The sequence below is a fragment of the Ixodes scapularis genome, unplaced genomic scaffold (assembly GCF_016920785.2).
Source record: "Ixodes scapularis isolate PalLabHiFi unplaced genomic scaffold, ASM1692078v2 PGA_scaffold11__112_contigs__length_91849675, whole genome shotgun sequence".
Classification (NCBI taxonomy): Eukaryota; Metazoa; Arthropoda; class Arachnida; order Ixodida; family Ixodidae; genus Ixodes; species Ixodes scapularis.
Window position 1 is genome coordinate 33244469 of NW_024609837.1, and position 24537 is coordinate 33269005.

Here is a 24537-nt window from a genome sequence, read left to right on the forward strand (position 1 = left end):
GCCATTGCACTCCTAATTTTAACAACTTACCATTAAAGGGCGACGCCGGAACGCAGATACACGCGATGTAATTGAACCCCTGGCCATTGAAGAAAGTGGCAAAATGTGCGTGAGCACCCCGTCGATCACGGTCCACGCGAAAAAGAGACAATACTTGGTGAATGCGGCACGAGCCGCTCAACATCCTAATAGGTGCGGCGCGAGGACATGGGAAATGTTTTTTATCACTAGCATTAGTTAGCAAAAAGGGAAAAAAGGAAGACAAAGTATTAAAGCAAGCAAGTTGATAGTCAGCGGTGTGTATGTCTTTCCCTGTCTCGGTTTTTCTACGTTTTAACCGTTCAGCTGACCCTATTCATTATGCACCAACTAGGGTGCCTTCATGTGCGCTTTGCCCTAGTACCAACTAGCTCAAGTCAAACCTGTAGTGGCGTGGGGCTTCGATGTGACAGTTTGCCCCTGTGGTTTGGGGTAAACTTTCCCTCATTAAGGATGTGTATGTGGCGAAGCACGCTCTCCGTAAATGCCGCATCGTGACGATTTTGGATTAAGCCGTCATCACCGCGGTCTGGCAGCTTCCGTCAATCATTTCACAATGAACATTAATAGATTAATTAGTACATTAAATTTTATTAAATATAGTGATGCGCTATGAATTCCCAGACTCTACGAATGTTTTATTCGGTAACGTACGAACGGCTAGAGTACGAATATGTATATGCTGCCAGACATGTCCGCATAGCTACAACCACAATAAAACGTCGGATTTTAAGGCCGAAAAAGTAATCCCTAGTTGAAACGTGCTCTAAATTGTGCTTCCCCACCATCTGTGTTTAATAAACGCTAACCCTGTGGCATCTAAGGGCTTCACTGTAAAGACCCGCCCCCGTCAGATTTTTAGATAAGCTTTCCCTCAATTATATCTTATATGTAACAAAGCACGCTTTCCGTAAATGCCGTACTGTATGGTTTTGTACTTCGCTAAGTTAATCACAGCCATCCTGAAGATTCTGTTAGTCATTTTGCAACAAACTTGAACGGCTTCATGCTTTGGCATAATATTTTCTAAATTAGAACGGTGCATTAGTCTTCTCAGGATACTATTAATGTTCTATTCGGTAATAAACAAAAGGTTGTGCCTATTTGGTTAGCTTGCTTGCGCTGACCATAGCCCCGTGAACGTTCAAACATCTATATAAGATAGATATTGATGCATTCATGTGATTAGAGAAATGGTAACTGTGGCTCGCGGCTAAATATTAATGTATTAAAGTAGGTTGTTAAAACACTTCGCTATGGTGTCTAGTATCATTAGTAGTATCTCCAAGTGCGCAATTTTAGCTTTTTACTCGAGAGATTCGCAGTTCAGCTATCCTGCAGTGTAAAAGTTTGTTGACCGATGGTAAATTCACGTGAGGACCCTGCCAGACCACTTTAAATTTCAGGTGCTTGCCGTCATTTGCTTAGACGGAACCGCTAATAAGAGATTCTGCAAATCAGCCATCTGCTTCAAGATAGAAATGGATAAGGCCACATGGCTTCTAGTTATTAAAGCAAAACTTTAACAAATCATTAAAATCTGAGTAACATAAGAATTAAAATAACAAAGATATTCTCGTTGCCAAAAAGTTATTCATAATTTACATTGAACCTTTAGTATTTGCCACAATTTAGCTTGGGAACGCCAATAGGGAGTCATTCGCCTTGATAGTCTCTCACGCTTATCATTAACTAGAAACTAAGTTTGAGAACAATCGGAGTTTAGTAGGACTTCCGAGAGAAAGCCTAGAAATCAAACACAAACAAAGATCAAAAAACAATCTTGTCACAAGAAACGCGAAGAGCCCGAAATGCAAGCTGGTTCACCGATTATCTGAATGAAATTTATCCGAAGGTCACTGAGAAGCCCATGAAACCGCCGCACGAAACTTCAACAGGCTTAAAGAGACTGTAGGTTAATAATGTAGACCGCTTTTTCCAACATGCTAAACAAGATAAACCCTGTATAGTTTGTTATCATAAGCAGAACCAATTTCTAATGCGTCCACGTTTTTTTTAGACCAGATGAAAACCATTCCTCCAATTAACATCGCCTGTTTTTGTAAAAACCTACATTTCAAAGCCAAAAATTAACTGCGTCTTCGACACTGCAACACGCACAATAAACAACGGTACTGTAAACGGATTCGAGCACTATATATAGCAAATATAGAGTGAACGGGGGAAGCAACATAGACAGACGGGAATCTGAGGGGAAAACTAGCGGGAACACCAAAAGCGACCCTGGGAGACTCGTAGTGAGTCACTGGGAACAGAGACAGACCTAGCCCGAAACGATGCCAGCCCAGTAACGCGCTTCACGGCACCAGAGCATGATGAGGGCTGGCTCCTGCAAATTAGCGACGCTCGGACGAACTCCCCTCAATTTCGGGAACTCGGAAGCACAGCCGCCTCCTCCTCTCCGTTCTCCCCATCCTCCCAATTCCTCTCCCCGTCCCGTCGCCGACATCGTCTGGGGTCTATCCCGAGTCCTACTCTCCGTGTCCGCGATCAGCACGTACACCTTTTTGCTTCGTTCTTTTTTTCCCCGGTGCCTCCGCCAACTTCCCCAAATTGGGAAAGAAGGCTGAGGGAGTTTGGGGAAACCCCCTATTTGGGAGAGGAGAAATGGAAGCTTTTGTCGTTTCGCTTTCTTTTCTTAATGTAGGTGAAGAGAGGACTACTCGAAAGGGAGGGAGAAGGGGAAGAAAAAGAGGGGGAGGGGAAAGATATAGTGCGTCGAATGGAGTGGGGAGCTGTCAATTGGGAGAATAACAAAAGGACCCAAAATTGAAACGCTAAAATGCTACTGAAGAACTGTAGCTTTTCTCCTTTTCGGTTCGGGCTTTCATGTGTTTTCCCTAAGTTTTCTACTTAGATTATTTTCTAACTATATTTTTTTTTGTCTTCTCGGTGTTTCCGCTTCCCCCACTCACTCAGCGCTGCGTGTCACCCGTTTATTTTATTTGTACGCCTGAAACAGATTTCCCTTTTTTTCTCTTTTCGCCCCTTATCACCTATCCGTCTCTATTTTCTTAATCCATTTCGTCTACTTTTCTCGGGTTTTAGTCCTCTTTTAGCAACTCTTGTTCCTATCTTCATCCCTGTCTCGGTTCTTTTTTTTCTTCTTATAACTCAGTTATTTTGGTCTCATTTTCTTTCTTTTTTTTTATTTGGTCTCAGTCTGTGTAGGGCACGAGCGCCTGCTGTTACGGTACACGCCACCCAAAAACATTGACCAGAAACATAATCCAAACTCCTTCCCACCTTTTCCCACAAAAGCTGCCCCCAACCAAATGTTTGAAGAGCAAGTGTGGGTTAGTTTCAAGGCTCCGCGCGGCCCGCGGGAACGCCGGAACACTTCAAAGGAATCGCTCATGCGAGGGCCATCGTTCTCTCCCGCATGTGTTCTGATTCCGTTGCGGTTCGCTGGGGCTGTGACGGCTATACTACGTTCACGTATAAACTGGCAGTGCGGCGAAAGCTACGAGCTCGCTAGACCAGTCATACCTTTCTCTATCGCCACGTGATCACGCTCTCATCCGTACAGACGCACAGAGAGCTTGACCAGGAGATAAGAGGGAGGCGGTTGATTCGCCCGGCGAGCACGTAGCTCCCATCGCACTGTCAGCTTACGGGTGAACGGCATACAGTATCGTACGGCTACGAGTCATCGTTACGGGAGCAATCTTGTTTTCGCAGCGCTTGAAGATTGATCTATCGCTGGACCGGTCAACTGCAGGCAGCAGCACGTGGGGCTTGCGTGAGGAACGAACTCTAGACGCATGATTCACGCAATTGCCGCTGCTGAGCTCCTCCATGCGGTGCATTCAAGTCTGAAGACACGCGCTGACAGAAAAGACATTATTGGGTTACTTGGTTTCTCTTTTTTTTTTTTAGTTCAACCGCGCTGCTAATGATTTTACGTTAAACGAGGCTGGCACTAGAGTATCAGTGTCGTTTAACGTGTTTCCTAGCTGTCAGCGCCTATATGGGTTCTATTCAGCGACTGTACTCAACCCTGCATTGCACTGGCGCGCAGGTGGCGTGGATCAAGATGGACACGGAGACGTTGCTCACGTACCACCGGCACATCATCGTGGGCGAGCCGCGGCTGCGCGTAAGCGACAATAACGAGCGCCAGTGGCTGCTGCACATCCGCAACGCCCAGCCCTCGGACAAGGGCTTCTACATGTGCCAGATCAACACCGAGCCCATGATCACCGAGGTCGGCTTCCTCGACGTCCTAGGTGCGTTCGCCGCGCCACAGATAACTCCCAAGGACCTCGACACGCCAGAGAGACAAGCAACAACAGAGCAACAACTTTGTTAGCGAGGCGGGGTGATCGGCGGTTGCATCGGCGGTTGCATCGGCGATTATTTAGGAGGCAAATAGTGAAGCAGAAGCTAGAAAAGCAAGGCGTAGCCTATCATGTTCCCACTCTTTACTTCGGAATTTTCTTTATTTTCCGCTCTAATCCGCTAACAAATCATTTCATTAACTGCAGAACGCTTTAAAATGTGTCAATTTGGAAGCTTGGACTAGTTTTTGTGCGAGAGATTATTGAGGCGTGAGAAAATCGCGCGGCTCGATGATAGATCTGTTAGCGCCCCTCCCGTGCCTCTATCTGGAAAATAATTAAACTACTTGGCGAAATAATCAATAATATAGGGTGTTTCAAATGCCGAGGCAGGGTCTAAAATTGGCCGTAAGATTCGTCGCCTCCACCCGTTTATTTCAGCTTTTCCTAAAAGGTGGATTTTACAAGTGGGTTTTACCTTGTAAAATTACAAAGCGTAGCTCCCTTTTTGTAACAAATAGGGAGGGCCAAAAAAATTTGCCAGGGTCAGCAGCGGACAGCGATGCAGACTACCGAGTCGAGTGGCGGGACGCGTGTATTGATAGATGGCGCCACCTCTTTATCGATACAGTTCGCGACGACCGTTTTCTAATCAAATAAACATTTTTTTTTTTCGTAATGCACCTTTGGTTTAAGTATGAATGCGTAGAAAAGTGGCAAAACTTGAAGTGACAAACGAAAAACGCGGTTGCATGACGACGGCGTCCTTGCTGCCCACGGACTTTGTTTGCGCGCCGTCTGCTTCCTTTCGCTGGTTGGCTAAACCTTCCGAATCTTCTTCCTACGCCATTTATCAATGCGTGCGCCAAACACGCCCCACCACTCGACTCGATCGTCTACGTCGCCATCCGCCATTCGCCCTGGCAAGATTTTGGCCCTATATTTTACAGAAAGGGAGCTACGCTTTGTAATTTTACAAGGTAAAATTCAGCTGTAAAATACACCTTTTCCGAAAAGTTTGGATTCCTACAGCGAGGCGCCAATTTTTACGGCCCATTTTAAATCTAGACTCGGTATTCAAACACCCTATTATGCGTATCTTTCACGGTTTTTTTTTTTTTGTCCTTGTATCATGTTATTGCTTCTCGCAAAGACGTAGTAGGAGAAACATATAATTTGTAAATGAGTAGTAAGTCAGCGCCCTTATTAGTCCTTCCGTGTGTCTCCTTCGTTTTTGTCCTTGTGTTTTTTGCACCGTTGCTGCCATTGTGATGTCAGAATGTCGGGTCTAGACAGGTGCTTCGTTTCTTATGTTGTCAGGAACAATAGGTGTGTGTGTGTGTGTGTTGCCTAATCATCAATCGGTCCCGTCAAATGTTCGCCCGCCCTTCATGTGTACACAAAAAGGCCATGATTACGTGACTCATCACCAGCGGGTTCTGCTCTATGATAGAATAGGACACATGCGCAATCTGTTTAGAAAATGGAAGTAGAAACAGGAGAGAGAGGCCCACCTTCCAAATCCGCCTTTTATGTCTCTAGCCGGTGCACTCCTGTAAATATATCAGCTTGAACTTTAGAATGATACTTGAACACGAAGAAAGAAAGGAGAGGAGAGGGCAAACAGCTGACTACCAACGGAGTTTTAGTCTAAACTTCTTCCTCGCGACAAGGTGAAGTGTTGTGCTAGTTGTTTTGAGGTGAACACCTTGGGAAGAAACAGCGGCAAAGAAACTTGGACCAGAGTAAAGAAACATGCACGACAGGACGGCGCCGTCCTGTTGTGCATGTTTCTTTACTCTTGTCCAAGTTTCTTTGCCGCTGTTTCTTCCTAAGATGTTGTTCCTTGTGAATTTGATTCATTCAGAGTTCAAAGTAGAGCACAATGAACTAACTACATATATAAACTCACTTCACTAATAAAGATTACTACTAATAATTTCACTTATACAGAGTCATACAAAACACTAAAAATATTGTTTTTGACCTAACCCGCCACAAGCTTTGTTGTTGTTCGGGCGTGACATTCTGTAGGTATTGTTTTCCTTTTTTGTGAACCAACATGCTGAAATCTTGACATTTATTGTGTGGGAACCTTTCACTTAAAAAAAATATCAACTTCGTGAACTAAGTATTGTGCAAACACTTTTTCTTTAACGCTTGCACATTCAGTTCCAGAAAGCTTTGAAAAAACAAATCGGTAACTTGCCAATCCAAATGGCCTCTGTCTAACAAAAACTACGGTGCTTGTAACACGTCCCGGCTGGTACGTTGAGGGCTAAGAGAGAGGCTTTCACCCCCCCCCCCTTTTTTTCTATTTTTATGTGTAGTCAACCCGATGTCCACAAGCATAGCGCCAGCCCCAAGTTATGAATATCCCAAACATAATATTCAAACTTACCTTCGCCACCCACTTGCCTTCCTCGAAATATATTCATGGCCAAGCCACTGAATTGGAACGCCTTCAAAACGGCGAAAATAGCTTACATATAAACGATGGCAAGCAATGCCACTGGCCACCGCCATGTCTCTTCACGTACGGGCAAGCCCTTGCAATATCAAGCTTGCTAAAGCTATGTTCACGCACAAGCTGCACGTACTTGCACTCATGGGGCACCAGTCGGGCCGACATGCCTACAAGTGTCTGTAGGTCCTCGTGTAATTGACCAGATTGTCGCGATTCCGCCAATTGACTGTAGAAGCGCGGGAAAAGGATTTGAGGCGACGCAGGATTGGAGGCGTCCCTACGCATGGCTGCTTTAGCTTCCATCGAGTGGCTGACAGACACCCGTTCCACTATTGTGCCTAGAGCGCGTCTTCGACTGGTGTGTTTAGCGTCCTACGCTGCCCTTGCATCAAAAGTAGTCCCAAAGTGGCAACCAATGGACGTCTCTGAAAGCCAGTGTCATGCCGTTGCATGTCGCGATCCTGGCCTTTGGTCGTAGAAATGCTAACGAAAAAGCTGCGAGTAGCACAAGCGAACGCGAGTGCCGCTGTCGTCACGGCGTCCCAACTTCCGGCTGCCGAAGCTTCCGTGGACTGCCACGCTGGAGAGCGACCTGCGCAGAACGGGAGTCTTCCACATGCACCACAGTTGTTGGTACGCCGCCAGGATCGCGACTGGCGACAGCGTGACACTTGTATGACGTCATCGGGCGGAAACCGAGGGACCACTTTTTTGTACGCGGATTAGACAGAGACGCGCTCCAGGCCCCATAGTTCCACTGCAGGTCACTCTCCAGTGTCGGCAGTTCGTAGAAGATTGTGCAGCCGGAAGTTGGGGACGCCGCGATGAGAGCGACACTCGCATTCACTCGTGCTTTTTCGCCAACACTTCTACTACCAACCGCTAGGATTGCGATATCCAACAGCTTCGACTTTCGCGACGTCATTTGTTGCCACTTTGGGGACCACCTTTGATGTACGAGAGGGATGGGACGCTAAACGCTCCGGTCGGAGTCACGCTGTTTGTACAAATACAAGAAAAACAAACACGGCGTTCACTACAGACAAATTGACATAATTATCCTGAGGCGCACGACTCAAGCGCATCAAAATCGTGTTTGCCTCGTATACATACGTGTGAATTGAACACGTGTGCTCACGGGGCTTGAATGACCGTTGTGACGGGGCAGGCCGCCATTTCTCCCGCAGCGGTCACTCCGGAAGCTGCATGTATGCGGAGGGCAAGTTCGTCTGCTTCTTGCGCAGGGGGCAGCGTTAATAGATTACCTCAGTTGTGGAACTCAAGCGGAAGGGGGTACCCCCCCTCAATCACTTCAATCCGCCAAGTGTCGTTCGAAGCGCCATCTAGATTTTCGTTTCATAACTGTGCGTTCCAAAGAGCAGAGATGAAGCGCCATCTAGACGCCGTGCTTCGAAACGTACGTAGCGATCCCAGCGATCCCGACCCGATTTCACCGTGCCCGACTCCCATAAGATACGCTGCAGTTACCAAGGCAGCCATCCGGCGGCGCGTCGAGCGACGCTTGGCGAGTCGTGGTGAGTAAGGGGGGGTACTGTTCGTGCATGCAGCGTCTATGAGCAGTTCCGTAACTGAGTTAATCTAATAACGTTGGCAGGGGGTAGCGGTGACGTCAGAACGCCGAGCCCTCATTGGCTGATCGCGACCCCCTCTCTGAGCGTCGTCTGCTCGCAACGTCGTCTGCGTCTGTCTTGCCTTTCCGGTGACTTTTGGAAGTGCAGAGGCCAGATTCACGAAACGATCTTACGCCAAAAATGTGCGTAAGACAAAACTTAAGAACAATTTCCTATTCACGAAACGAAATTTTCGTAAGTTTTGCGCAGGTTACGGCAAAATCCTACGACAGCTCCGAAGCTGTCTTACGCACTTCTTACGATCAAATCAGCATGGCCGACAGCGTCGCGGTCGCGACGACCCACGGACGTTTATTTTTCTACGTGCGCTTCTCACGCGTCCCGACTGCAAGCAGCGAAAAAAAAGTACTTGAAACAGACCACGACGAAAAAGAACGCTGGATCCACAAACACCCGGGAGAAGCTCCAATGGCCACGATTCCACCGAACGCGACCAAGCGAGCTTCGGCAGTTAGGCCTAGCAGGCACTCCGCGACTCGGCGACCGTCTGCCCACGACCGGCTGGCGTGCTCAATGGAATATGCCCGCGCGACCCTTGTGAACCCTTCCCGTATTATACTTTGATCGCTGACCTCAATTTTAGATGAAGAGGTCAATTTCTTCCTCTTGTTATCTCCTTGTTTCCCGAGGCAACGGTGACTCTCGCAGGTGAAAAAGCGGTGAATTTCCGACAGACGCAGGAAAGGTAAAGCAGCCATCGCTTCGACTAGCAGACGTAAAGCAGACGACGTTAACAGCGCCAACCCGCCGACGCCGTTAAAGAATGATGGGTCTCGCCGCACACGAAAGGAGGGAAAAAGTATTTGGGAGGGAACTTGCGGACACTAACACGCTCATTCTCGGTTCTTAGCAAACAAACCTCAGCGCCTCAGGACACCTCGCCAGTGAGTCCTTTGACTTCCCTCCTTGATGCGCGTCTGCTAGTTGTTAGACAAAAACAACGTACCGCTCGAGTTATTTCGTCTGAAATAACGTTTCCCTGAAAGGCGAAGTCTAGCTCGCAGGTCGCAGGAAAGATAAGACAGACGCAGACGATGTTGCGAACAGACGACGTTGCAAAGGAGCAGACGACGCTGAGATAGGGGGTGGCGGTCAGCCAATCAGGGCTCGGCGTTCTGACGTCACCGCTACTTCCTTTCTCATGCGCAGAAGACGAAAATGAGCCCACTTGCGAGGCGTGGCGGCGTGAGGACCTGTGGCGCCATGTCGGAGTGCTAGTTCGCAGTAGCTATAAAAATCAACTTTCATGTTTTGACTTGTCGCTAAGGGCGGCGCTGTTATCGTATTTAGTTTGGCCTCGGTGGACGCGCGCGCTCCGAGTGTCAAGGGTGAGTTTCCCAACTGAGTGTTTTAGTAACGTTGCTTACGCCCTAGCTCGGCGGACAGCTGCCGTTTTGTTGGGCACATCTGTCGTGTGCCATGCGCAGACAGGAACTGTGACGTCTTTAGTGGATGAATGGTAATGGGCGGCAGCTTGCGTCACCTAGCCTAACATTTCGTCATCCCTTCTACTATTTTTTTTTTTAATTTGTATGCATTTTGTTATAACAGACCCCCCTCTCTTTTAAATTGAATTTATTGCCTATTTTTATATGTTTTTTTTTTTATCCTTCCCTAGATCTCTTCTACCAATCTTCCAATCTCCTCTTAGTTACCGCAATTCTTTCCCTATTCATTCGTCCATCCATGTCCGGGAAACCCAGTGCCCCCTCCAAATTTAGTGAAATTTAGTCATTTAATGTTGTCGGGCTAACTCTGTGTCCGAGAAAGGGCTGCGAATTTCAGTCCAGTTTCGCTTCGACGACGCAGTTCCACCGTCTATTCTGGAAGAGGGGACGAGCTCCGACTCGACGGTAGACGAAGGCTCGAGGGTGGGCCTGCGCTGTCGAGCGCAGGGGTACCCGCCACCGTCCATCTTGTGGAGAAGAGAGGACGGCCGAGAGATCAACCTGGAGCGCTACAGCGGTCGCAAGAGCACCGGTGGGTTTCAACTTTGTCTACCCTCTTTATCCTTCTCACCTTGTCACGTCTGACACAATGCCACTTTACGTTGAATAATTTATATATATATATATATATATATATATATATATATATATATATATATTTTTTTTTTTTTTTTTTTTTTTTTTTAGAGCGCAGCTTTTAGGGGCCCGTTTCCGGCTTGAGCGGCGTCGGCGTCGCCGTCGGCACAACCGCGAGGTCACGTGACCCCCTGAGGTCCCCCTAAGGTCACGTAACCCCCTGAGGTCACGTGACCGCCTGAGGTCACGTGACCCCCTTGAGGTCACGTGACCCCCTTGAGGTCACGTGACCCCCTGAGGTCATGCGACCCTTTCTCCCCCCTCCGAGGTCACGTGACCCACCTGAGGTCACTTGACCCCATGAGGTACGTGACCCCCCTCCCTCGACGTCACGTGACCCCCCTGATGTCACACGACCCCCCCTTGAGGTCACGTGACCTCAAGGAGTCACCTATCCCTCAGTACGCTTCCATCCTCCTCCTCAAGAGCTGCGCTCTAACCGGCGTTACAGGGAATTGTAAACGGCTTTCATTTTTTTTTTTTTTTAGTGCACGTATATACTGAGCAATCAAGTAAAACCATTAGCACGGTCGACATAGATGAGTTGTACGAAGAAAATCGTTCTCCGCAAGCAATCACGTCACAAATTTTGAAACAAAATGATAAGAAAGAATCGTATAAGATATGCGCATATAGTCGATCATTGTGATGGCTAGGAATTAGGCGTGTTTTTTTTGTGTGTGTTTCTCCTTAAAAATTGGTGCCTCTCAAATAAAAAAAAGAAAACTGAATAGGCGACACGCAGTAGTGCAGCCCACCTCTCATCGTGTGTAATATATTGTTATTAGATGTGTAAATTTTCTTTGCGTATCCTTTGTTTGTATAAAAGATATGTATCCGCGTTGTTGAATATAAATATTACTTTTTGTATAACCACGGGCGAAATTAATTATACACTTCTGTGGAAGCTCTACATGTGCTCAAGAAGCAGAAACTTGTTTTAAGCTGGAAAATCACTCTCTCAATATTTTTCCGACCCACTACATTCGTCCAGGGTGCACTACTACCTTGGCTCTGGGCAGTCTTGCACGAGTAAATGTTGTCCTCATTTCATAAGAACGCGTTCAATCTATCGGCTGTTAATACCAGCTTTTAAACATCAACACGAGCTTCTAGTCGCTGCTCACACTAGCTGCGGAACTTTTGCACATATCATGGCACTCGATTCTTTTCGCTGCCGTTTGTTTTCGTAGAAGCATTATTCCGCGCTCACACTGCCGATGTGCATCATATATGTAAGACGCGACGTTCGTTGCAGAAACGACCATTCAATTATAATCGTAGACCCTTTAAGCACGTTCTAAGCATGTTCGCTTCATACACGTATACGAGATTGGAGAGGGTAAGCAAACTGGCCAAGGAAAGAAATCATACTTTTGGTTCTTAATTTCCAGTCTAGGTGGCGCAATCTACCACCCGATATAAAGTGAGCGGCCGTTAGCATCCATACATCGCATACGGTTCAAACGCGTCTGCAGACAGTTTTTCTATGGCCAATGTGACAGGGCCGTCATATACAACCAACGTTACTGAAACACTCAGTTGGAAAACTCACCCTTGAAACCCGCACCGCTCGCGTCCACCGAGAACAAACTAAATACGATAACAGCGCCGCTCTTTAGCGACTAGTCAAAACATGGAAGTTCATTTATATTGCTACTGTGAAATGGCAATGCGAGATAGCGCCACCGGCCCTTGCGCGACTCGACCTGAACCTATGACCTGAGCCGATACATGCAGACGTGCAGTTCCCGGAGTGGCCGCTGCGAGAGAAATGGCGGTGTTGCGATCGCCATTAGTTCAGTTCTCCAGTACGGATCGAAGCCACTTTTTCAAAGCAGACCTAATGCAGTTTCCCAACTGAGTTCTTATACTAACGTTGTATAAAACGATGAAACACGCTTGAGACAGTGGCCGTGTTCCATAATTTACTCGATCTTACTCCAGGGTACGGGTTTTGTACCCTCGCGTTCTAAAACCTACCCGCGTCCAGCGTTTCTCAATCTGTGACACGGCCCGCCGGAGTAACTCGGATTCATTTCGGTAAGATTTGGGACACAGTAAGTGCCTGCGGACCGTCTTTTGTGCGATGTGTAAGCAATGTGATCTCGGCCTTACACGCTCCTGGCAGCCATGACGGTGGAGGGAGAGTTCCTGAACATCAGCCAGGTGAACCGGGAAGACATGGGCGCCTACCTGTGCATTGCCAAGAACGGAGTACCACCGTCGGTCAGCCAGAGGATATTGCTTCAAGTCAACTGTAAGTGCTGCCCCCCCCCCCCCCCTAAAATAGATATATACTTATTTCAGTTTACATTTGTGTAGGACACGAGATTACGGAAAAAGGCCATGGAGTAAGGTACAGTATAGAGGCCAACAACAAGTTTTAATTGAGTAAGGTACTTATAGTTAGGGAAGCCGCGAGCGTCGCAACTGCGTAATGAAGTCCTCTCTTTGCCTTGGTTGCAAGGGCGCCACCAGATGGCTCCTCGACATGCGGCTAATTGAAACCTGCCGCAAGTCCGGTTCTCCGTCGTTTTCCTAGCGCACCACGCCATGTATAACTTGCCACTTTCGCTGCTGGTATTGCTTGGGCACTGCTTCGTCACTGACCCTAGTTTCGTGCCTTAACAGCGGCAATATCAGTTTTGTGAACGCGTTGAAGCGCAGATCTCTGGCGTGGTTCATAGCGCGGTGGTCGGGCCAGCGTCCGTCATGGTCCGGGGAGACGCTCCGAGCGGAAAGAGCACGCGCCCGAGTGCCACGGGAACAAAACAGTTCCTTTGTTTCGTTCGTCTCTTCTTTTCTTAGCTGCGCCGTCTGAACGGCGGAGCTGCTGGGGCGCGCGCCAATAGGACCTTATCTCATCAATAAGCCACGCCCTGCGTTCCTTAAACTGTCCGCGACTCTGATTACAGTATCTCCCGGCAAGTATTATAACTGATTTCGAGAAATGTTTGAAAAGAAGCTTTCTTGCAGCTTGTGTGATCTTTTCATAATTATTGTTACTTTCCAAATTCTGTGCAATATATTTGCCGTGACTAAAGCCGTCTTTTTTTATTGCTTTCAATGGGCTGAAACACGAAAATAACAAAAATATACTACTTTTGGTAACGACTTTCTCTTTGATAGTATAATATTGATTCACATTCCTTTTGTTTTTATTTTATTATTTTTTGCTGAAATGACGAGAATATTAAAAAAAGAAAAGTTTGTATATATCGTAATACAGGCATATCATCGACCACAGAATACTTAGTTTTGACGAGCTTCTTAGTACAATAGCTAGAGCTTTAAAATAAAAAAAAGGAAATTAAAAGAAATCCGGAGTGACGTGAAAAAAATTACATTTATGTTGTTCTGTGTGCGTACATTTCTAATTGTTATAACAAAAATAGAATACAACTTTTACTAGTTCACTGCCTTCCCATGGAGTTTAAAAGGACGTATGTGTAGCATGATATAACCAACATAAACAGGCAGTCGCCTGAATCTACCTGTTTTTGCTCCTAAATAAAAACAGAAGTTATAATCTAAACTACCTATATTAGCTCGCCCCTAATCATGTTCCCCACTTGGGCGGCAGCAGCTCGCGGATTGCCAGTGTCATGGTGAAAGAAGAGAAAGGGAGAAGTGTGTGTACCGTACCGCCTCGCCATAAAGCAAGCGTGGCGAAGGTTCGCTCGCGTTTTTTTCAAACGAAGTGAGATGGCACAACACGTCTAGGGGTATTTAAAGGGCATCGGGGGGTGGAGGAGAGCCACTCAAAGAACCGCGCTTATTCGCGCATACGTTTACAAAGCCGCGTGGCTCGCGACCTTGCCTGTGCTAAGGGCCTAAACCGACAGTGCCCCTGCCGAAATGCGCGAAACTCTACAAGCCGTTGCTGCCTTACAAGGCTTGTTCAGACACTTTTGTCTTCTTCAGCCATGCTCACTTCTCAGAATAAAGGCTACTACCTTACTTCCACTGTTACACTTAACCGCCGTTAAGTGTGATTGACGGAAGTCTTCACAGGCGGTTAAGGGTGCCCGTGAAACTAGGGTATAGTTGGCAGTGAGTGCTTGCCATACTAAAGCGTAACTACGGTTCAGGATGCCCGTCGGACGGCCTTAACCGCAGTTAAGTGTGCCCGAGGTCAAACCTAACTGCGCTTAAGGGTTTCTTTGTGACTAGGGTATAAATGTATCTGACAGTATATGCGTAATTTCAATTCGTCATGTCTCTTTTTCTTGTTTTGTTTTCTTACTTTTTTCTTTTTTTATAGTCCGGCCCAAGATCCGCGTCTCGGAGCAGCTGGTGGGCGCTGCCGTGGGCAGCTCGGTGTTCCTCGAGTGCGTGGTCGAGGCGTCGCCGAGGCCGCTCACGTCCTGGATTCGCAGCGACGGCCAGATCCTGCTCGAGAGCAGGAAATACCGCGTCGCCGAGGAGGCCGACTCCTATCGGATCCGCATGCGGCTCCAGATCACGGACCTCAACAAGGCAGACTACGGACACTACAAGTGCCACGCCAAGAACACCTTCGGCGAGAAGGAGGGCTTCATCAGGCTACACGGTAACAGCTAGAGGCACTAAGGACTTTTCGAAGACCGTTTTTGCCGTCCCTGAACGCCCTCCGCAATCCGTTACGATGTCCGGAACTCTCCAGTCAAGGCCATCGGCGCGCAGGCGCAGTAGTCGAAGGGTAAACGTGGTCTACGAAAACTTCCTACTATATCTGCTACGCTAGTGGAGCAGAATATCGCAACGGTCTCATTTCTATTTCTATTTCCTTTTTTTTTTTTTTTGCATTAAGCAAAGCGGAGAAGCGACCGTCGCTCCTGCAGGAGACGCGACGGGCGCGACGTTATGAGGCACCGGTTCAGCGTGTATGCGCCGTCTTGGGTCTGCCAGTTCCTTGAAGACTGTAAGCGCGCGTCATTGTCGGTTATTGTGTTGTCTGCTTGTACACGGCCGCTTTGAAACAGCGCTTGCGTTACAAACAGAACGCAATTAGATGCGCTCAAGTGGCACACACTATGTCCGAAGGTTCAAGAAGCTTCCTGCTCGTCAGACTTCAGTGTAAGGACTGCATTTCGCGAACGCAGAGTGAAAAATATGTTAGCTCCAGGCCGGCGGCGCTCCTCAAGGCGGCTTCCCCGCAATCACTGTAGTCAAGTTTGACTCATGTGTCCCCTTCTCCGCCAATGAGGAGCTGGGAGTGAAAGGAAAATAAAGGCGATACTCTAACTCCGCCGGTTGTAGTTACTCTACACGTTAACAGATAAAGCTACTGAATAAGTGTCGGCACCCCCTCTCAACGGTGTTCTGATGGCGCCGCCATTTTGTTCCCAACTGCAGAGCGGGCGCAACCCACCTCTTTCGACAGAAGTGACGCCTCATGTCGGGGACTTGGTTTGAGGACTATGTTGGCAGGAAACTCGAGTAAACAAGAAATGGCAAAGTGCTAGGCAGTTGTGTTGCATACGTGAAACGTTGTAGCGTCGCAAACGTCTAGCGATACTCTGAGTTTTCAGACGCCAGAGGCCTACGTTCACGGCGCTCTTCTTCAGATATTACGTACCATGTGTACACTTGATAGTTGTTCCTAGAACGAAGCGATATTACCGCTGATCGGGTTGATCAACGTGGCGGTCTTTCAGAGCCTGCCATGCTCTCGAGCTCCTCTTCCTCAGCGCGCACAGGTGGTCGAGCTCCTCCTCGCCTACCCCTCTGGTCACGTGACTTTCCCGTCAGCATCGAGCACCTCACTCCTCCTCTCCCACTCTTCCACCAATCACTGTCGAGCCTCGCGGCAACGATTTATCCAGGCTTCGCTTTTGGGATTCACGAAATTCCGAACACCTAGTCAAAGAACGTTTCACATTAAAAAGATGCCAATAGGAAGGAGAGATGAGAAGCTTCTTTGTTCTAACTTGTAGGCAAAATATAAGTCACAATGGCCACAAACCGATGTCTCGGGAATCTAGGTTACCATCTAGCTCGACGGATCTAACAGGATGTTGAGTTCTCATTCAAAGAAATATTGGCACTCGATCATGCCACTTCCTTGCAGCTTCATGCCGCAACAGCCTCATACCGAAAATTCGGAAAAAAATGGACTGAAGGATTTGCCATATTGCCAATGAATGACATAACCTTGATGTTGTTTTTGTTTGCAGAATAACTCTTAATGTGAATAAATTGGCAGTGACCTCTATTTTTAAAGTTCACTAACGCGTGAAATGCAATATTTAAGCAGAGATCGTTTAAATTTCTTTGAAAGACATTAAACAATCATTTTGGGGAGCGAACAAGAGCATGTTGTCTAATAATTTCCCTGTTGTCAGCGCTTAGGTTTACGAAAAAAATATATATGAACCAGCCATGGAATTGATCTAAGGTTCCAAGGTTCTGTAGCGTGCGACTGTGCCGTCACAATGACGTTACGTAGATTTTTGAATCTTTTTTTGTGCCAATTGTTTGCCTCCTTATTGGTTTGCATGCCCGCAAATGCACAGCAGACACTGAGACTTAGCTTTCAACAAATCGCCAGCCAAAGCCGGCCAGTTTGAGTGTTAAAACCGCGTTTTGAAAGAGTTTTGCAAAAATGCTGTCAACACTTGCCCAGAGATTATGATTATCAATTATAAAATGACGATAGTAAATTATATATCACGTATCTACTATAGCACTTCCTCGTTTGTACTATTAAGATGAAATAATTGTACTAGAATTATGTCGTTATATTTGAAGTGGGATCATATAAGGACGACGACAGAAAGTGGAAAGAGATGAATAGTTCTGTTAAGTAACTAGTGAGGTTGCTTAGAAAATTTAGGAAACTTAACAATACTTGCATTTCTAACATATCTGCAGTTGACGTTTTGTTATGACCAAATATTTAATTATATAAGATACGTTACTTTTTTCAGATATTCCCCACCCAACAACGCTTGCCAGGCCGACCGCCGCGGCAGAAACAGTGGTTCCCAAAAGTAAGCTCACCTTCCATGTTCTCGCTAAAACTACGCATTGTGACACGTGATCAAACGTTGCAGATGTGTTGCAGTTATAAATTTATCTTTGAATTACAGCCAGACAGTCAGGGCGAGACGATCCCCTGCGGTTACGGGCGCAGGCGGACCTGTCCGTGCCGGCGACCAAATCGTTCCTAGACGAGAAAAGCCAAGATTCCGTACAGCAGGGTAATCCCATCAGTTGCCACTATACCGAAAGAAACTCGGGGAGAGGTGGAGATGAGAGTCTTCTCTACCCATCGTATCCCTCCAACCAGAGCGAACAATCGCTTCGTTTGTTCCGAGCGCAGCGTCTCGCGTTCAAACGGCGGACGCCGGCGTTCGCCATTCGAACGTGTTTCAACAGCGAGGACAGACAAAAGTGGCCAGCCCTTGCTCCTAATCACTAGTCCTTCCAAGCAAAGTTCGGCGGTGTGACGTCCTCCCGCGCTTTCATTTTCTCCTCTCCCTTAGTTAATCTCCGTGCGCTCAGTTTTGTACTTGGAGTACGACGCTGCTAAAGCTACCGGCGCGAGCCCGTGGCTTCACCTGTACTCTTCCTTTCACGTTACCATGAACGGTCGCTACGAGCCGTTCTAACCAATCCAGCGCTGCAAACGTGGCACTTGATTACGCGCTCCCCCGCATCGCTGTGTCCCTGCCGAAGGTGACGTGACATATTCACTCTATTGGATTTAATAACGTGAAACGTTCTTTGGCTCTGGATTTCGTGAAGCCGCGTTTCGTGAAGCCGCATTTCTTGAAGTCGTGTCTTGTGCCGTCCCATAATGCAACGCGCGCAGTGTTGCATTAAGGGACGTCGCAGACCTACGCACCAATTTAGTTTCTTCGCTAAATTTAGCGGGGAAGTTGACGTCATGTGACCTATACGGCAATTTAGTTTCTCCTCTAAATTTAGCGGGAAAATTAACGTCAAGTGACCTACACACCAATTCAGGTTTCCCGCTAAATTTAGCAGAAAAACCGACGTCACGTGACCTGATGTCACGTGATGCTAGAACGTTTCACGTATGCAACACAACTGCCAAACAATTTTCCGTACAGTTTTTTTTTTTTTTTTTTTCAGTTATTCATAATTTTTGTGAAGGCATTCCGGGGATCGGTTCCGATGACTCCTATCGGCGACGAGCGCGATCGAAAGCGTCGTTGGGATAGGGCTTCCGCGATTGGCCGAATGCTCACTATGACGTCAGCAAAAGATTTCTCTTCGACGAAAATAAAAGGAGTGGAAGAACTTCAATTTTGGCGGTGTTGGCAGCGTTGTTTTTAAAGCGAAATGATTTCAAGCTTCCACCATGCTCATTACAAACACCATCGAACTTGTTGTTCGCAAGGTAATGACGTTGTTATGTATGGAGACCAACGCTATATCACAGCAAACTCACACAATTAATAAATGATAAAAGATAGAACAGGCTCGAACGGCCGTATGCTCTCGGAGTCCATGCTCGTGCTCCCAGCTGGCGCATGTCTCTGCTCACACTTTGTCGTCTTCCAGCTCCGCGGTAATCCCCGCGCCAGTACAGACGTCACGAGAGGAAATCACAGGAGGGCGCCTCTAATAATGTTCTCTGCGGTTTGTTATCAGCTTCTACGGAGTATATCACCTCATTTGGACAAGAGCGCGTGCAAACTGAGCGCTAAATCAGAGCCACGGTGATCAGAACAACTTTACTGGATCAACTCGGTTGACAAGCTCCGCATTGGAGCTTGTCAAGCTCCAATGCGTAGCCCTCCGTTCGTGTCAGCTTGTTGGCGCTGTCGTGACATCACGCCCGGTCCGCGAGGCCGGCCCACCTCAGGGCAAGCATGTGACGTTGGCTTTTCATCGCAAAATCAGGCAGTCGGCAACCTTTGTGCACTTTTTTTTTTTTTTTTTAAGTAGGCGTTGCAAGTATATTCTGCTGCAGCCATATGATTGTAAACATGCACGCTTACGATTTCTTCGGTTTTTAGACGGTATAATGAAACGGATAACAGCGTATGTGCCCAGCTTTGGGTCGAGCTCCCGATTGCTATTTCCTGTTCGTAAAATATTAAGGCTAATCGGGATTTATCTCATAGCTGATGTCTCTCATATTCGTCTATGACCAGCATCCACAATCCATCTCAGATCCACCTCAGATGCTCTAGTAGTAGGCCTCCCGACGTAGCCGAACACAACTACAAAAACAGCCCGCTCCCTTCAAATGACGAAGACGTCTTCAAATTGGTATTCTTTCCTAATGCGGCTGCGGAATGTATGCAGCAGTTTATGCTTAAACTTCTTTCACAAACACAGCATACAGAAGAGGAAGTTTATGGCATTTCAGTCCGCAAACGACCAAAACACAGCGGTCCAGTGGCCGGAAACCACGATAGACGGCAGCCATTTCTCTGAGCTTGCATGCCTTGGTGCCTAATGTCGAAGACTTCCAAAACTACGAAGGCCCGGTGGGCGTCAATTTACCTCAAAAGCCCCGGGGAACTTTGTCTCAATCCGGACATTATCACACTGGCAACAGTCGTTTGTAATACACTTTGTGAACCAAGCCGGAAAAGCGGGTCGGGCGGGCTCCGGCACGAGCGCCGCTACGTGGCAATAAATGGCAACGTGTCACTTTTTTTTTTTTTTTTTGAGCTTGTTAATTTATTTGATCTAGTAACGTTGGATCAGAACACAGACTCGCACGAGCAAATTTGACAGCGTTGTATAGGGAGTATTCACTGGCGACCATAGCTGTGTGCGCGAATGCTGAGCGCGTGCTGTTGGCGAGCCTCCACAATTCTTTTTCAATGTAAATTCCGCACCATCAAGAGTGCCGGTCTTAGCAGCCTATTGATGTGAGCTCGTTCTGAGCACGCGCTCTAAATAGCACCCACAAATATGGCGTCCAGTGTATACTCCCTATAGGAGGCTATGTTTTTATACTACCGATAACACAGTCTACACGAGTGCGTCCCATGTCTTTAAGTGCGTATTCACCATGTTCATACAAACCCTACCAAGAAATACTCGTATCTCAAAACGCTTGGAGCGATCATATTTAAAATAATATTGGGTTGATACTTTTTTTTTTGCTTCCTGTTAGGGCTGCCCTCCAATGAAAAAAGTCGATCTGGCAACCACATGCTTGACCGCGTCCATTTTGAACCATCAGGAAGGAATAGGGCATCATGTGAGTATCTTTCTTTCTTTTTTTCAATTCCAGCTGTTGGGCAGTTTACCGGGCCCACACCGTAAGCTACTCTCGTTCAGAACTTCGGGTGGTGAAAATTAAATGCTATTTATCTGTAAATATGTCGAAAGACGTTCCCTTTGAGTAGGTACGAAGGAAGCAACATATCGCATTGGCAGACAATTAACAAAACACTTAGAAATATTTTTTTTCGTCTTTCTGATTACAAGAAGGTAAGAGTAGCGACAGTTTTTGACCACCGATGGTGCCACTCTACCATGTAATGTTCTGCTTTTTGTGGCGGCAGCAGGTTGAACGAGACACGTCTCGTAAGGTTTACTGGTCTTAGGCGAAGATTTTATTGTTTTAAACCAATAATAAATACGCATATGTCAAGTTCTTACGGCGTTATCTTTCGAGTGTACTTGAAAATGTTATAACAAAGCTCTAATAATACAGTCACACACTGTATAGCAGACACATGCGGAGATCGGGCACTTTTATGTTATAAAAAAATTGAGGGACGCGGCACCATTGCGCGGATTATGAATGAGTCACCCAATCAACTTTAGTTCGATCCAAAAGCTAATGCTATATTCTCAGCTGAATTGCCTATCCAGGGAAACGCGAAACTAAGCACTAAGGTAGTCGGGACTTTGCGTTTATAAAATTTAACATTCTGGAATGTCTCAGAGTGGCAGCCGTCGTTTTGCTTTGATAGCCAGCATGCCAGGGGAGGGTTTCTTTAACACCCTTAGTGTGTCGTTAGCTCTAGGAATGATCGGATTTACATCCTTAAGAGTGTAATATATTTTGTTTTCAATATGATTTTTGTAAGCAGAATGGTTTTTTTGTGGTTAGTTTCCAAGTCCAGATCGAAACAAGGAGGTGGTACGAAAACAGGATAATGCTGGTTCCTACGACAAATTGGTCAAATTTAGCGATGACATTTTGCCGCTGAATATAAAAGGAAACCTCTCCCACTAAATGTAGCGAAAAAAAAGTGAAAGCCGTTTACAACTTCCTGTAACGCCGAATTGGAGCGCAGCTCTTGAGGAGGAGGAGTGGAGGGTATATTCCTCCTCCTCCCTTGTGATCATGCCTGCTAGTCCTCCTCCCCTCCTGCTCCCCCTCCCTCTCCTTTACCACCTCCTCGTCCTTCAAGCTCCTCCCCTCCCCTCGCCTCCGCCTCCTCGTCTCTCCTCCCCCCCTCCTCCACCTTCGTACTGCTTTCCTCCTTGCCGCTCAAGCCGGACAATGAGGGGAGGAGGAGGAGAAGGAGGGGGAGGAGGAGGAGGGGGAGAAGGAAGAGGGGGGGAGGAGGAGAAGGGGGAGGAGGAGGAGGGGAGGAGGAGGGGGAGAAGGAGAGGGAGGAGGAGGAGAGGGAGGGGCGCGGTTACGCCGACGCCGACGCCGACGCCGACGCCGACGGCGACGGCGACGCCGACGCCAACGGCGACGCCGCTCAGGCTGGAAACGGGCCCCTAAGAGCTGCGCTCTAAAATGAAAGCCGTTTACAATTCCCTGTAACGCCGGGTTAGAGCGCAGCTCTAGAGGAGGAGGATGGAAGGGTACTGAAGGATAGGTTACTCCTTGAGGTCACGTGACCTCAGGGGGGAGGTCGTGTGACGTCAGGGGGTCACGTGACCTCGGGGAGGGGGTCACGTGGGCTCAGAGGGGTCACGTGACCTTAGGGGGTCACGTGACCTCAGGGGGCACATGACCTCGCGGTTACGCCGACGGCGACGGTGACGCCGCTCAAGCCGGAAACGGGCCCCTAAAAGCTGCGCTCTAAAAACTCCCTCAGCTCTCATTCTGCCTAAATCTAAGATTTTAGGATCATTTTACGAAAGAATAAGTTTATTTTCTCCTGGAATTAAGTGCAACCCGCACCTTCTCCAGGCAATTGATCGTCGCTGACAAAAAATCTGCCTAGTCCGGGACCCACTCTATGGGCCTCTCCAAGACTAACTATTAACTGAGATAACCAAGGTGCTAACCGTCAGTAGAGCGAAAGTCAATTTATTCTTGCGTAGATTGTCCCCACCTTCGGAGAGTTCCCCCCAAAACCATTACACCGAAGCAAAATTTTACTATTCCGTTGTTCTCTCATTTAACTATCTGTATTATATATATCTTTTCAGCCTCCAACTCGTCCAGAAGCGCAAGCTCGAATTCGACGCACGTCCTTTTTTGGTGTGCAGTGTTGTATTGCGTCTCCAGGTTGCTGTAGAAGAGCAGGAGGAGGAGGCAAGCCGCGGAGGAAGAGACCGGCTTTGCTCACGCCACTTCCAACAAAGTGCAATAGCTCTAAGACAAAGATACACACGTGGTGCTCAGAACTGTGCTATCGCCAACTGACAGTACTACACAAGGGTCACTTGGAAAACGTCACCGTGCCGCTAGAACCGAGACGAGCGCGTGTCCTTTCAGATACAAGAACCGCTCGGGGTGTATGAAGGCCCGATCCGCATGGAGCAATTTTCGGAGCAAGCTTTGTCCTGTTCTTTTATTTAGTCAAAATTGACTAATTGACATTTAACTCATGTTCAGCTGAGTCAACCGATTATCACTTTTTGACCAGAGATATATGTTTGTCTCGATAAAAAAAAAACTGCACTTTGCTCTCTCATAAAACAAAAGTAGTTATCCGGTCCAACTAAGCTACCTTTGGAAATCTCTCCACGTTGTTAGGGCCTTATCAAATTAATTGTTATTTATTTTGTAGGCATGCAATTTCAATTATTTCTGACAATTATAAGGCTGTTAAGCTTTATTGGGTTCAGTTTTCCGACAGTCGTTGTTTGCGTTCTCACTGGGAAGCACAAGCACCAAACAAGAGAATAATTCGAGACGAAAAGAAAGACAGCGTTTAAGTTACATTGCTTTCTTTTGTAGTCTTATGGATATTACGTCATACCAAGGCTCCGCGTGATGGTTACGTGTTTGCTTTACGAAAAAAACTATCCTGGAGGCTTAACAGTGCCGGCTTTCGTTTCGCTAAAAATCTAAATGTCTTAGCGAAACGTCGGCAGCTACCATGAGGTCTCCAGGAGACTTATTTTTTATTGCTTTCCGCCAGTCCTTATCATAATCGTGATTTGATTTCTTTCTGTTATTCATCACGCCCACAGCTACAAGGGTACACAGTAAGTCGGGACATTGTAATAGAGGGGCTCAAACACGTTGCGTATTACTATAAACGGACTGAGGAGCCGCTGGAACCTTTTCTGATGACATCTCCTAGTTTGGGCGCCCCAGTATTGTTGTTCTTCTGATGGCGTCACTTTTACGTGTACACCGTGAGATACCCTAGTCAAAGTGGCGCGCCATGAGAAGAAAACGTGCCGCAGAAAAGACCGCAGGAATAAGCCCCCAACCGTCAGGATCCTGGCAGAAGAACAAAGAAAACACCAGTTACTTTCTGCACGTAACAAGACGATGACTTCTGGGAGTGTGGGCTGTTCGCTAGCCCTGGAGATTAGTTAACAAGAACTATAACTCATGGAGGAGGCACTCGAGCGACTGTTGGGTCTGAACCCTGTCGTTTATTTATGAGTTCGGTCACTTTATTGGGCGGAAGCACTTCAGCAGATGAGACCGCATTCTCTGACTTCAAAAGACATACATTCAGAACAGAGCAAACTGCTACGTACAAGAACCAGACATGTGTAAAATATAATCTTGATGAAGAAGTTTATTTCGACCGGCAAGCTCTATCTAATGTAATTTGTTATAGGTAAAACTAAAATATATTTATGCAGATATAAACTTATAGAATATAATTACGGGGCACATCAAAACACATTTAATAACA

General features: G+C 47.1%; 1 protein-coding gene across 1 annotated transcript; it reads left to right on the plus strand.

Annotated features, from left to right (window-relative positions):
* The first annotated feature begins 4081 nt into the window (after positions 1-4081).
* Positions 4082-22953, plus strand: LOC8042685 (lachesin). The gene is made up of 8 exons (XM_040217657.3): positions 4082-4289; positions 10269-10439; positions 12675-12803; positions 14811-15098; positions 17458-17520; positions 17620-17733; positions 20631-20720; positions 22865-22953. Exons 1-8 carry the CDS (start codon positions 4097-4099, stop codon positions 22951-22953), a joined length of 1137 nt encoding a protein of 378 aa, XP_040073591.2. The 5' UTR covers positions 4082-4096.
* The last annotated feature ends 1584 nt before the right edge of the window (positions 22954-24537 follow it).